General features: G+C 39.8%; 1 protein-coding gene across 3 annotated transcripts in view; it reads left to right on the forward strand.

Moving 5' to 3' along the window:
• The window catches only part of LOC129727504 (uncharacterized), a 330,263-nt gene extending 316,194 nt beyond the window's left edge, over positions 1-14,069 (forward strand). For all 3 annotated transcript variants that reach the window (XM_055685384.1, XM_055685386.1, XM_055685385.1), the window contains one exon: positions 7,102-14,069. In XM_055685384.1, coding sequence (XP_055541359.1) covers positions 8,459-10,816 — 2,358 coding nt within the window. In that variant the 5' untranslated portion in view covers positions 7,102-8,458 and the 3' untranslated portion in view covers positions 10,817-14,069. The remainder of the gene's footprint in view (positions 1-7,101) is intronic.
• The last annotated feature ends 325 nt before the right edge of the window (positions 14,070-14,394 follow it).

Here is a 14,394-nt window from a genome sequence, read left to right on the forward strand (position 1 = left end):
TAAAATCATAGTTCGGGAAAGTAATGATGATTGTCCGCGAAAAAAATCGCAAGTCATTTTCCCTGTTCTATTTAAAAATAAGATTGAAAAATAAATATATAAATTTGGATTTGAAATTTATTTTTTGCTTAGCGTCTTAGGTTGCATCTATGTATGGACGTGTCGCTGCATGATTATGTTTTTGCATTTATGAGTACCTCTGCTTCATTACGATCCAGATTTTTTTCTAAGATTAGGACCTCTGCGACCATTATTTTGATCTCTTGTGGTATACGATCCAGATACAACACTGGATAACAGTGTTTGAAAAACTCCAATGGATGAATCTAGTGATATGATTACGAAGAACATAATTTCGAAACTAATGTAATAACGAAAAAAAAACATGCAGATTTTTATTTAAATTTTCTTTCACATCGCAAAACTAAGTTTCAAATTAGTGAACAACATTAAATTTCGTAGAAAAACAATATTTGAAACTGTTGAGAAGAGTATATGAATGAAATAAAAAAAAGAAATCACGATCAGACCAGAATTTACTTTTTACGAATCCGAATGAATCGAAGGTAAATACTTCTTTATTCTGTTCGATGCTCTTTAAACAATTCGTCCAAATTATTTATTATTATTAAAATTATTTTATTAACTTTAGCTTCTAATGGAGAAACGAAAAATGTGGCATATGAACAAGTTTGTAACTGAAATAGAAATAAATATTTGAAATGAGAGGTTGATAAAAAATATAGAAAAATATAGAAAATTATAGAAAAAGCAGAAACTTGTACACGAGTGAGGCCGGGTACATTCAGCTAGTTGCTAATAAAATCCCGTTGCGGTACAGTCGACGAAGCTTTGACCATGCTACAGCTATTTAAATTTCACTTTTTCAAGGAGCGGTATTTTTTAGGATTAAATCTTTATTGGTTGATTATTTCATCCTGTAAACACTTTGTCTCAACAAAAAATAAATTCCTAATCCAAATTTATATTTATTTATAATTTTTTTAGTTTTACTGCCAAAATGAATAATGACTTGCGTTTTTTCGCTGACATGATTGTCATTACTGCCTCATAATTTATAGTTAAACTGGTAGGTTTTGAACCTACCCACGTGTTGCCTCTGTGAGTATGAGTATGTGAAGAGATAAGCTGTTCTACTTAAAAAATAAATGCTTTATTGATATGAAGTTTTTTGACATATTATCGATACACACAAACACCTTGTCTGAATCCGAGCAGAACAAACAAAAAGATAAAAAAATTGGAAAATAGGTGAGGGAAAATTAATATATAATGTTGCTTCTGTCTAAATGTGTTTATTATACAGGGTGTTAGGGAGCTCACTTAAAATCCTTCAAGGGGCAATAGAGGACCATGTTTGATGAAAAAAATCCTTCTACACATATGGTCAAAAGTCAACTACTGCAGAGTTTTTCACTAATTTCAGTTTTTGGTTACGTTTGCCTTAATCGAGCAGAGAATTGTGAATTCTACCACACTAAACGAAGGCGCGGCTGATTGCTTTTAAAGTGAAATAGTATCTAAACTAAAAGAATTAGCTGCTTGGTGTCAGAGAACAACTAGTAGAGTAGACTCCAATGTTTAATTTGGTTAACAACAAACTCCATGTTTATCACACATTTCAGAGAGAAAATTGCTGTTAAGTTCTCAAAAACATTTGATTTCATGTTTGTTCCTTTCTAAAAGCTTCTTGTTTTTCCTAATTCGACATTTTTGAGATACTATTTATTACGAAATTTTCTCAGCTTTTCAAGGAAACCAACAGAATTGAGCTAGCTATCATACTTCTTGTGATAGACCTCGTTAAAGGTAAACATAACCGAAAACTAGAAGAAGAGAATAACTCTGCATTAGTTAAATTTTGACCATATGCGCAGAATTTTTTTCATCAAATAGGGTCCTTTATCACCCCTTAAAGGATTTGATTGAAAATGAGCTACCTTACACCCTCATGTCGTCATGTGATTTGTAACGACTACCTAAGTGAAAAGCATTCATTAGCCTAACAAAGATATATGAATGTTGTGGGAAGTTTCTTTCCATTTTAAGAAAAATACCGAAAATACCGGTTTTTTCGTTTCTCCAATACCGGTATTTCGGTATTGAAAAAAATATCGGTTTTAACGGTTTAACCGGTTTTCGTTTTACCGGGAAACCTTTTTAAACTTTGTTGGCTAACGGACCGTTCACCGGTCTAGGGCCGAACGAATTAGAGATGTCCAGCTACGTCTTGGGCAACCGTTCTCCAGTCTCCTCGTGCACCAGCAGATCGTGCATATTCTTCCACCGCGCACATCCACCGCGTGCGAGGCCTACCACGGAGTCGACAACCTCTTCCTGGTTCTCTACTGAAGATAGTTTTGGCGGCTCTCTCGTCAGGCATTCTATCCACATGTCCAGCCCACTGAAGCCTGCCCCGCTGTATTACCTTCACTATATCAGCATGTTTGTATACCTAGTACAACTCGTGATTCATGCGTCTGCGCCACACTTTATCTTCCAATTTACCGCCAAGTATCGATCATAGAACTTTACGCTCAAAAACTCCGAGCACTCGTCGATCAGCTTCCTTCAGCGTCCATGCTTCATGTCCGTAAAGGGCCACCGGGAGTATCAGCGTCCTATACAGCGCTAGTTTTGTGCGAGTTTGCAAACTACGGGACCTTAGCTTGTTGCGTAGTCCGTAGAAACCCTGTTCGCAGCTGCAACTCGTCGTTTCACTTCACGGCTCATATCGTTGTCACATGTCACAAGTGTACAAAGATAAACGAATTCGTCAACCACTTCAAAGCGTTCCCCATCCATCTCCACCTCAGTACCAACACCACGGAGACTTCCCCGCTCTCTGCCAGCTACCATGTACTTCGTTTTGGCGGAGTTAATAACAAGCCCCAATCTCGCTGTCTCGATTTCTTTCTTCTCGAAATCCTTCTTTTTATACTACTGCACCTTCTGTCACTGGTAAAAACAGATAGTATATGTTCCTGTCGACGACGTTTTAGTTGATTTGAACCATTAGTGTGAACTCTCGGCCAAACTAGAACCTCTTCAAACGGATCCCTAGAACTTGCGTAAGATGCACCTATAGGCTCCAACGTAATATCCGTCGAAACGTTTGCTCAGTTAAGCAGGTATTAGACGAAGCAAATATTTGCTATTTTTCTATACAGATTTTATTTTCTGCAAATAAAAATCGTACCAAAAATAGCAAATATTTGCGTCGTCTAATACCTGCTTTAGAGTTTAGAGAATCTAGAGTTCATAAAAAATTATATTGAATTGTTGTAATGCTATTTTTTGATCGTTCACTTAAGTGGGCACTAGAAGAATTTCTTGGAACTTTGTTTCAAACATTCTTGGTAGAAATTGGGGTAGAGTCAGCTACTACGTGATGTTTTTTGCAGAATTGCATCGACTCTATCCTAATGTGACTCTCATGGCCATCCACAAAAACAACTACAGAAAGCTCAATTTTGGACTTTATCAACTAGTTGGTGTGATCATTGTCCAGATATTCGTGAAAGGTATTAAACTTCTGCCACTCTCCTTTGGAAACACTTACTGACTAGCCTTTAGGTATGCTTTCTGCGATATCACTACTGATTCTTCGTCCAGAAACAGGCGGGGTTAGCTCACCGGCTGCGTTGGCTCCGGAAAGAGTAGTGTAGCTTTCTTTAAAACAATATCGCACGCTAGCCTGGGGGCTAATGCGGTCTCGATCAACTAGATTAGTTGAGAGAATTCGTTGTCAATATTGTTTTCGGCACATTTTGCATGTTGTAGGATAAGTACAACGATACACCGTGCCCCAGTGCTGAGTCGAGAAAATTTACAGCTCGAAAAGTTCCTCGACCTGATCGGGAATCGAACCCGATATCACAACCGTGTGGGAGAGCTAGCCGACCGACATCGCTAACCACAGAACCACGGGGACCAGCTTTCCTCATCTGAATTATTTTCAACGATGTAGGTGTTTGCAGTGTTACTCTCGCAAAAGGCCTTGAATGCTTTCAGGATCAGCCTAAATCTGAACTCATCGAAATTGAATATTCGTTTTGAAAAATTGAAAATCGACATGTCGGTAGTCTCTTCCTCAAAAATGCTTCCAATTTCCGAAAACCACACTCACAGGACGATTTCGGTTACATTAGCTCCAGATCATGCTAAACATGGTAAACTTCTTTTCGATTGAAGGGTGTCTTTGCGAGGAACGACGTGGCCAATTCTTAACTGAACAGTTTCAGTTGTTTTTGATAAAAATTAGATTAGGAGAGAAGCTGGTAAATGACGTGCCACACGGATTTTATGAGGCGTAGTTTTCAACAGCGTATGTCAAATCGGTCTCGCTCATCGGAAATGGCCATGTAAAACGGCTCTTGTTCGAAACGAGCTTCTACTTCTGGTCGCAGATCGCAGTGAGGCTGGAGGTCCAGATTTGTCACTTCTTGTAGGATACTTAGCGTGACGATGAGTTGTTGTTGTATATCAAACAATCTAGCGTTTTGCCGCCATACGGAACATTGCTGTCCTGCAGGCTTCGGAAATGAGATTTTCCAAAGACTGTGCTTTCGTTCGGATCTCCTGCACGTTCCTGCTTTGAAAATATTTACAATCATTAATAACCTGTTTGAATTAGAATCATATAAAAATTGAAGTGATCCATAATAGTGAAAAAACGGCCATGTTTCGGTTCCAATTATGGAACACTTTGGAAATTCTAGATAAACATTTCAAAAGGTCCTATCTGCTTTTATCGTTTTTCCGGAGCGTCTTTTTATTTTGGTAATGGTTCAGCTTCAGTAACTCTTCCAAGCGATGTTTTCGTTCAGAAGGCTAGAATGATCCCTCCGCTATCAACTTGTGCAAATAACGTGTCATTAAAGATGTTTAATAAGTTGTTGTGATTGAATGAAAGTGATCGATCAAAAACTTGTTCAAAGCAGATAGGACCTTTTGAAATGTTTCTCTAGAATTGATTATCTTAGAGAATAATTATTGTCAACCATCAAAATTTAACTGAATCATAAAGAGCTCACATTTATCTATGCACACGAGCCATTTTTGCACAAAAATTTGTGATTATATCACCGAGGAACCTTATAAATGAGAAACGTGATGCTTACGCTTATCGAGAAAAACGACCGACGTTTTCACAGATTTATGATAAAAACATTGTACGCTCTTTAAAAACTAATCAATCTCGGGATAAAAAAAATGTTTCTTGGGTTCTAGACAAGTTAACATGGCACGTTTTGTTACAAAAATGTTACACACCTTCAAGCAGTTTGTTTAACTGTGTTAATTGAAATAAAACACAAAAGTGATCCATAATATTGGGAAATCCATAAATTGTGGGGGGAGTGAATGTTGGTCATTGACAGATATTGGGATAAACTACGTTGAGCGAAATGCATTTATCGATTTGCGATTAGTGGGTTAGGGATTTTTAAGTTAACGATGACCAGTGTTGATATTTGCTCCCAATAAGCATAGCAAATTCAGTCAAATCGTTTCGAATTATTTTTAATACTGCCTAATGCAGATTATCTGTGCGTTCTTTTGCGTTATTGTTGATCCCTCCGAATGATTTAATGCAATTAGTTACTATCATAAAATCCAAAAAAGTGCAGAACAATGCTGACAAAAACTTCGGTTACCCGTGTTGCCGGATTGCGGACTTGAAATTAAATTAAAAATCCATTTCACCGTAACCGCTAAATTAATTCAATCGAAAACTTCTAAAGCTAGTTCGAAAACTGTTCTGGGGTAAAATCGCCAAAAAAGACAAGTTATTGAGTAAAAAGAACCCCATCAAAATTTCATTTGCAATATTGAGTAATTCTCAATCGTTCTTATTCTTATTTACGGCTGTGTATGTGCATTCATACAAGAAGATTGACTGGAAAATGCTATTTTCATTTTCGAATGCGCCAAGTAAAGAGATATTCGAATAGATTCCAATGAAAATAGGAAAGCAAATGTAATTTGTACGAAAATACTACAAGGTATACAGCTATAGGGTAACGTGGGACTAGACACCGTAAATAGAGAAACTTTTATTTTCGAATGTTGAAAAGTCAGCAGACAGAATTATTTCGTTTGTTCAAACACTTCCATCCGTATTTTTATTATCAGCCTCCCCTATATGTTTTAGACACATACTTATCAACACTCGAAAGAACTTGGTTTAAATTTGGCGATATTGTGCCTGTAGTGTTTTTTGTGCAAACAACATTTATTTGACAAAGAGCGTATCGTTGTTATTGAAGAAGCACCAAAAATTCCTTTTTCTATGAATCTTACTCTGGAAATAATTTCGAAGCTGTGTCTCTTAAAAAAGATTCTGCGATTCGCCGGCTCTTACTATTTAGTGAATATCGAAGATAAAATAAAATTAAAAAAAACTTATCACTTATTACCGTTGCCAAAATGTTCAATTCTTGTTTAGTAATTTATAGTTTTTATGGTAACCATATTCATGAGATAATCTCCATCAGTAGCAGCATTACAGTTTTTCCTTGATTGCACGCGAATAAAAGTCGTGTACCATTGCAGCAATGGTAGACGACGAGAAACCAGTGGTGCTCTGCTCCCTATATACTGTACAGTACTGTTGCTTCTACCGGCATGTTTTCTTTCAAGACATCATATTTTATTACGCTCTGACAGCAGGTTAAAAGTTTGTTCAAGAAAAAAGGTTGTTTCAAGCTTTTCGATAAACCTTTACCTTCGAGACATCAAGTTAGTCTAAGTTCACGAAGCAAACATAAAGTGACCTATTGGGTTTCATTTCCAATTTTACAGAATGCAAGTATAGAAAACAAAGACGGACTACGTAAAAAAGGATTAAAGCCAATACATGTTATCTAACGAAACGCAACCAAACTCGATACGAAAAAGTTTCAAATCAAAATAACTCGGGCGGCTTGGTGACGACAAAGAAGCTGCCTTCACCGTTCAATCTGATGTTTCTCCTTTTTGATTGTTTCTTTATTTCTACCCTTTACCAACGAAAATTACCACTCCAACTCCTTTCAAAATCGATTGACCGAAACATCTTTTATTATCTGTTCATTCCAGACACACAAGCGCACAAGCTGCCATTCGCCACCGATTCGACCGTCATCTTGCATGGGACCGAGTTTCGATAGTAGCAGCAGTAACAGCAGCAGCCTGAACTTGAACTTCATCATGTCGAAACCTGAATTACTGCAGTAAATTAGCAGAACATCAAACGCTTCCCTAGACAGCCGCTTGGTTGAAGAAGCAGGTAGCAGTGCTTAGTTGCAGCAAACAAAAGTGAAACGATATATGAACAGCAAACCGCCATCGGTGTTGAAACACGAGAAAACTTAAATTGAGGTAAATTCGTTGGTTGCACTGTACCGACGACTGGCGGATGGACGCCAGAGCGGTGGGGTTGAAACATAAACAATTCAAGAGTGGCCACGAATGTGAAATTTGCGTCAATCATCGCAACGAAAGAAAAAAATTAACCGCTTTCATCAGTTGCTTCTTCACTCGTGAATCCAACCATACGAGAGCTTATCCAAAACAACACTGGTACGAACAGAGTGCTTTGGCCTAACCTATAGCATCGGAAACCGTTCGGGTCGAGATCAGTAGAACCTCTCCGCCACGGTAAAGTCGATAAACATACCAACACAACAGTACGCAGGCGGCCAGCCAGAACCCGAACGACTGTGTGTATGCAGAATAATCCGACTAGACCGTGCGAGTAAAAGAAAAAAAAAATACCGACCGGGCGTCTTCGGGTGTCGGTAAAATCCGTCGTGCCCGCACTTTGCTTGCACGCACACACCCACAGACGGAGAGCACGCGGAAGAACGACGAAAATTTGCCAACATCCAGTTAGCAGTCAGTTAGTCGACGCTTGGCAAGGTATCGGTGCTGATTCATTGTTTCATTCATCAGAAGACGGCCGCGCGGCGAGCAAGTGTTTTCTTGAAAAGCAGTGCTTGAGAGGTGATTTTCTGTGCGGGGCAATTTATGATGTGTCTCTAGAGGTAGAGAAGTATCAGCAACAAAATTAGTGCCCCACATAAATTGGTGACCAAGCAAAAGCAACAAAAAAATAAAACAAAAACTTTAAGTCCGTGATACTGAAGCAGATGTGAAACTACTATTGGATACACGCACGGAGCAAAAATCAGATGTATCGCTATGTAGTTGCATTTTGAAACATAGATCCGTTACAAACGTTCGCGTTAACAAACAGGCAAAAAATAAGAGTGATCAGTGAAGTGTTGAAAACTTCTCACGCCGTTGGAACAATGAATCTTCGGTGCCAGTTACGGCTCTGAAATGCCGAGAAGTGCGATGACTGAAGAAAAACTTCGTCGGTTTCGAACACCATTTTAAAGCAGAAAATGACGAAATTCAAACGAACGACGAAAAGTGAAACTTGTGCAGCACAATGTTAGCAGTAGATTGTCTGGTCGGTGGATTACTACTCAGTTCGATTGGTGTGAATATCCTAGCACTTGGTGCTTTCTGGGTCACTCCAAGCCTTCGGACAACAGCCAATCGGTTCGTGATTAACTTGCTGATTGTGAACTTGGTATGTTGTATAATTCTTGGCCCATCGCTACTGCTGAATGCATTTACATCGAAATCAGCGCCGGTTTCACCGTCGACGGTGGTGGTACTGGCCGCGACCACCGTGTCGACCTCTGTTACAACTGCAACGGCGTCGACCTCCAGAAATGGAAGCATTGCTACAGCAGTGGCTGGAATTCCACCAGCGATATTAGTGAATACGACGGCTAGTGAAGACGATAGTGTACATAACCGGACCGGTAGAATAGTTAAGTGCCGAAACGCCACCATTATTGAATGTGATACTATATTGATAAGCATTAATGTAAATAAAGGAGATGATGAAGAAGACGAAGAAGGGCATACAGTGGATTCGAGTCATGGTAAAGTGATCGATACAAAACTGACGCTGACGAAAATCAGATGCTGGGGGCTCGATTTGGTTGTTGCCCTCGGTGCTCTTTCGGTGCTACTGGTGGTAGGCGATACTTGGTGTGCTGTTACCGATCCGTTGCGGTACCATTCCCGAATCTCAGAGCTTAAAGCTTGGGCATTTATCGCAGCCACTTGGCTGCTTGGAATCGCCTTCGGAATCGCTTCCGGTTTTCGAGGTGACCAGAAAAACATTACTTTGTTTAACAATCGACTAACGAGTGCGGGAGCGGCGGCCGATTTTGAAGCTAGTCATTTGAATAGGAATATAACGGGCTCTGATCAGCGCGACGGCAGCCAGTTGAATCCTCTCAACATTTCGGAGGATTTGTACAATACCATATTCTCATACACGTACTTTGTGATTGTCATTTTGCTGCCGTTTGCCCTCGTGTGCGGAATGTATTGGCGAATATTTTCGGAAGCTCGGGAAAGCGGTCAACGAATGCGACAAAATGGTTCATCGCCATTACTTCAGAGTGCATTGAATCTAGCGGCCATTTCGGCACAAAAACAAGCCGAAAAGCAAGCTGAACAACAACGCCAGCAGCTCGACCACCGTGAAGGGTGTGACATGCTGACAATGAAAATCGACAAACAGATTCATTATGAAGGTGAAACTATAACTGTGAATAGTATTCAACACAACAGTAGTACTAAATTGAAGGATTCCTGTTTAAAGCCCTTATTGCAACAGTCACCAACGCCGACACCCACTCACAAACCTGTACAACAGCCCTTGGAAGACAAACCAACAATAGTACAAATGACACGCAGTTCTACGGCTACGTCCTTTTCGGCACCAACTAATAAGCCTAAAGCGTCATTGAAACCGGACCGAAACCATAACATTATGTTGGCAGCTCCAGAAATTGATGGTTTGATGTACAACAAAGAAAAACCTGGGAAAATTCGTCGCAATCACAGTGCTGGACGGTTGGTCAGCTTCAGTGACCAATATCAGGACGTTCGTGTAGGTTTGAGACAAGTTCACTCGACGCCTAATTTTCAAAGGTTAGCATCGTCTGAGTTCGATCACATCGGTAATCATCACATACTGTCCCTACCAGCTGTGCACGTCCCTCCCAAGGCATTGAGCTACATGACATCCATCAGACATCGGCTGTCGAATGCTTCTTCACTCTTTAAATACCGCGAAGAGTCACGCGCAGCTAGAATCAGCATCCTGGTGATAATTATGTTTCTCGTTTCATACCTACCATATGGTATACTGGTGCTAATGCAGGGTCATGTTGATCTTTTCCTGGTATCCGATCAAGCCCTGTTGGCAATTTTAACCGTGGTAATTGCCAATCTGAGCTCCCCTTTCATTTTCGCCTACCGAAACAAGCGAGTACGACGAGGAGTGCGACGTTTGCTCCGCATTGATAAGAAAACTAACGAGCGTCTGCTGAAACTTACCACTAGTAATACTCACTTCAACAATAACAACAACAACAACTACAATACCAACATCAGCTTTCACAACGCAATCAACGGGGGCGACGGAAGTGCTTCCAATGGTCACATTGTGGCCTCCCACCAGAAGTCCCACAAGGTGCGTATCGCTGGACTTTCGCGAAGCAACAGTTCGTGCAAGTATCTTACCCCGAACCACGCGGCAGCGGTGGCCGTCGCCAACGGGTTCATCGTCGAGTTCGAGCGGTACCCCTCGGATGAGCTCAACAGTCTATGCATCCAGAAGAAATCGATCCTGAAACGAGTCTGTGATAGTTCGCGCAAATGGGGCTGCAATTTTGCCACCAATTCCTGTACCAGCAGCGACGAACAAACGGAAGTGTAGCTATGAGCTGTGCGTGTGTGTGCGTGTTCCCCCTTTATTTCTTAACGCGAATCTGCTCCGTGCACCGGAATGGGCTGGTTTAGTGCAGATCTGCCGTTGAGATAGTTTCACTTAAATCAATTAGCATTTGTGTCATTTAAATTGATTAAGAGATCTTTTGACTTTAACGTAATTTGTGAAGCTCATTGCCACGAACTGTCTCGTATTTGTTACGATCTCTCGAAAATGGAACGTTCTACTTGTTAGAGAAGCATTTGCTAAGGGAATTTTAATTCCTTTCCCACCGATTCCTTCCACCAGATCTACGAGAACGCTTGGAACTTGATGAGCATGACTGTTCTCCACAGCAAGTAGAATTTCATACCTTCACAAACTGGACGTCGATTGTACGCTCGACCGGACTAGAGAAAAGGCGCGATAAAATCTTTCCCATTTAGGACTGAATAAATCGCCCGAAATAAAAATAAATTCTCTCGAGCTTGTTTGTGGGAACCATCTGGCGATCAAGACAGGCAAATTTATGTGCTAACTGATTGCGCTGACCGTTGCTATGATTAGCGGGTGCTCTCCAGGCGAAACGCCTTGACGCATATGGCCACGTGTGCCACATTTGTTTGTGAATCGAATACCTATCTTCGTTTGGTCTTGTTTTTCAATTCAAACAAAACCTGCGTGAACGAACTGCACTCTTCGAAGGAGTGACAAAGCGTTACCATGTGTTGTATTTTATTGTTTCGGTTTACATTGCAGCTCTGCCTTATAACTACGATAGTACCGGTTATGCTAATAGGAAGAGGCGGCATACTGAAACAAGTACTACGGGACGGTTGATCTCGTTGCAGGTTATTTTTCCTTTTGTCGAGCTTGCATATTTTCCTTTGCTGCACGTACTCGTAGATATACATGCAACCGGGGTTGGCTAAAAATAAAATTCTAGACTGAAGAAAAATGCAACCTTGCGCAAAAGGCAGAAGAATGCCGGCCAAATTTCTAGTAGCGAAGCCCGAGAGAGAGCAGTGGAATTCACCTCCAGGGCCTGGTTACTGTTTGAAGCGGTTTTCCGCTCGTAGGAAACTTCTCTAGAGGCACCGAGAAATGAAGCAGTAAAAGCTTGGCACAGTTCAAATCGTTCAGATTTTTGCTTCGCTGCGGCAAAACTTCGCATAGCGGCAGACATTACTAGACAACTAAAATTCATTTTACTTGACGGTGGGCGAATTATTAAAATTTCTCGCAAGTGCGCTGTTTCGAGATCCTTACGCTGTCATACAACCTGTCGGTTTGTCACTCTACGTTGGAGTGCCTTTGTCAGTAATATTCATGTAAACGTTCTCAGGAACCATGATGCTGTTTGTTACTACGTTTACCGTATTCTACGTTGTAGAAGCATCCAACATCCAAGATTTTTTTCAAATTCAACAAAAATTTAGTTAAACATACGTCAGAGCCTTCGGTCTCAACTCCAAATTATGTAACGAGAAAGAATCGAAACGGTTGGTCAATGACCCCTTGGTAAATCAACTCCAATGCCTACCGTATACTAAAGGCCTTAACAGCTGTTCAGGGAATTCCACACCAGCACTATTTCTTACAAACCTTGGCAGACCAAACACGGATAGTGTAAGCGGATTCTTCGAATCGGCAAACCGCTCACGTTCGGTGAGCGTTGCAAAGATAAAACCCACCGTTAGACGCCTTCGCGCAAACTGGTTTCAGCATGATCTTTCACGGTCGCCAACATTCATGCGGCCTCTTGGAGTGTGTGTTTTTTTTCCACTCACAGAATATAAGGATTTACGCGATTATTGCATAATTCATTTCGTTATGTTAAAGAGCGAGTATATTCTTATCAATAGATAACTCTAATCGCATTGACAGTAATTCAAGCTCAACGGCAAGATCTGCATTCAACTGCTACCCCAGAAAAAATCCGTAGAACGCGTAAATTTTCTGCTTGGCCTAGGTGGCCACTTCAGTGTAGTTTCTAGTTGCCAAAATTAATCGTTCACACTGACCGTTCAATTAAATACGATACGAATAACAGCAAGAAAAAATTTACTCTGCTAAGGGCCTATAAGGTAAACAATAAATGTTAGTGATAGAAATTTAAAATTGAAACAAAAACAAACTCTGAAAGCACATTTCCTAGAAACGCGCTAAACTGTCTGAAAAGCTTTAACACTATCATGTTTCGAGAAACTGACTGACCAGTTCACTATGGAAGTAATATATTTTTAATGCCTAGCTTTAGTCCGAATGATGTGTGAACACTTTAAAAAGTAAACATGTTAGAGATGGTGCTTGAATGTTGGCATTTAGATTTAGCTTCAGATACACTGGAACAAAACTAACTGAATGTAGATTCAAACAAAAACTAGAAAGTATTCATCAAAAATCGGTGTATTTATCTACAACAAAGTAAATATTTACAATTAAATCAAGTAAAACAATAAAAACTAACTATAGGACAACGCAGGGTCTTTGAGTAAGTACTACTTCAGTGCAGTATACGGCATGATAAAATGGAATCAATGGAAGCCGGATCAACTAAACAAACAAAAGATCACATTAGACTATTATAGCAACCTAATTATGTCAAACATACGTTTCCTAGAAACGCACAGGCAAAACTGGACGAACAGCTTCGGATAACATGAAATACAAATGCCATAGAATCACCAATTAGTGAGTTTGGGATCCATGTTCAAAACTAGCAAGTATAAGTCAGTAGAAAAAAAATCAAATAACAGTTGAAAGTCAACTCACTGAATGACAAGGAACTAACCGAACGCAAACGTGGTGCCATTTGCAAGGGGTATTTCTCCTGAAATAAAATTGACATTTTTTTCCTGAAGCCACTGTTATCCAAAGGGTTTGCAGCCATTTGCCATTACCGAAACACGTCTCTCTAGTAGAAAAAGAATATACACTATCTCATAACCACTGTAAATAGCGAACATAATCCCCGACAAATCCCGATTTAATTTATTATTTTATTACTTTAAGAACAAGTTTCCTAGGTTATATAACATTATGTCTATTCGAAATCGTAATATAGTTTCCACACACAGAAAAAAACACTTTTATGAAGCATAAACAATGACACTTTTATCCGTAAACAAATGGAACATTACAAACTTGAATGGAATGAAAAGGAAACTTAAGGCAAGTTGAGTAGTTTTATGCTCGCAAACTAATTTACCGAAATTCAAATAAAGAAATCAAGCAAATTTATTCATGTGTACCGTGCAAACTTTGTGGCTACCGCTCCCCGATGGAACGCAAAAGAAAGTCCTGGATTAGTCAACCGAAATATTTCCAAAAATATTCACTTGTCGAAATAGCAAAACCGCAGCGAAACCTTATCTGTTTATACTGTTTATCTGTTTATACTGTTTATCTGTTTGCAGTCTAATTCTTCGAAAGGCGGTTTGTCAACAACATGTTTGCTTTAAGACAGCTTATCACCTATGAAAGCTTATCACTTTGATCGTTTAAAATAGCGAAATGTCTTCGAACAGTTATCGAATTATGCAATTATCCGAAAGGGAAACAAATTGTAATTGTAGTCCGCAGAA

Source organism: Wyeomyia smithii, chromosome 3, assembly GCF_029784165.1.
Source record: "Wyeomyia smithii strain HCP4-BCI-WySm-NY-G18 chromosome 3, ASM2978416v1, whole genome shotgun sequence".
NCBI lineage: Eukaryota > Metazoa > Arthropoda > Insecta > Diptera > Culicidae > Wyeomyia > Wyeomyia smithii.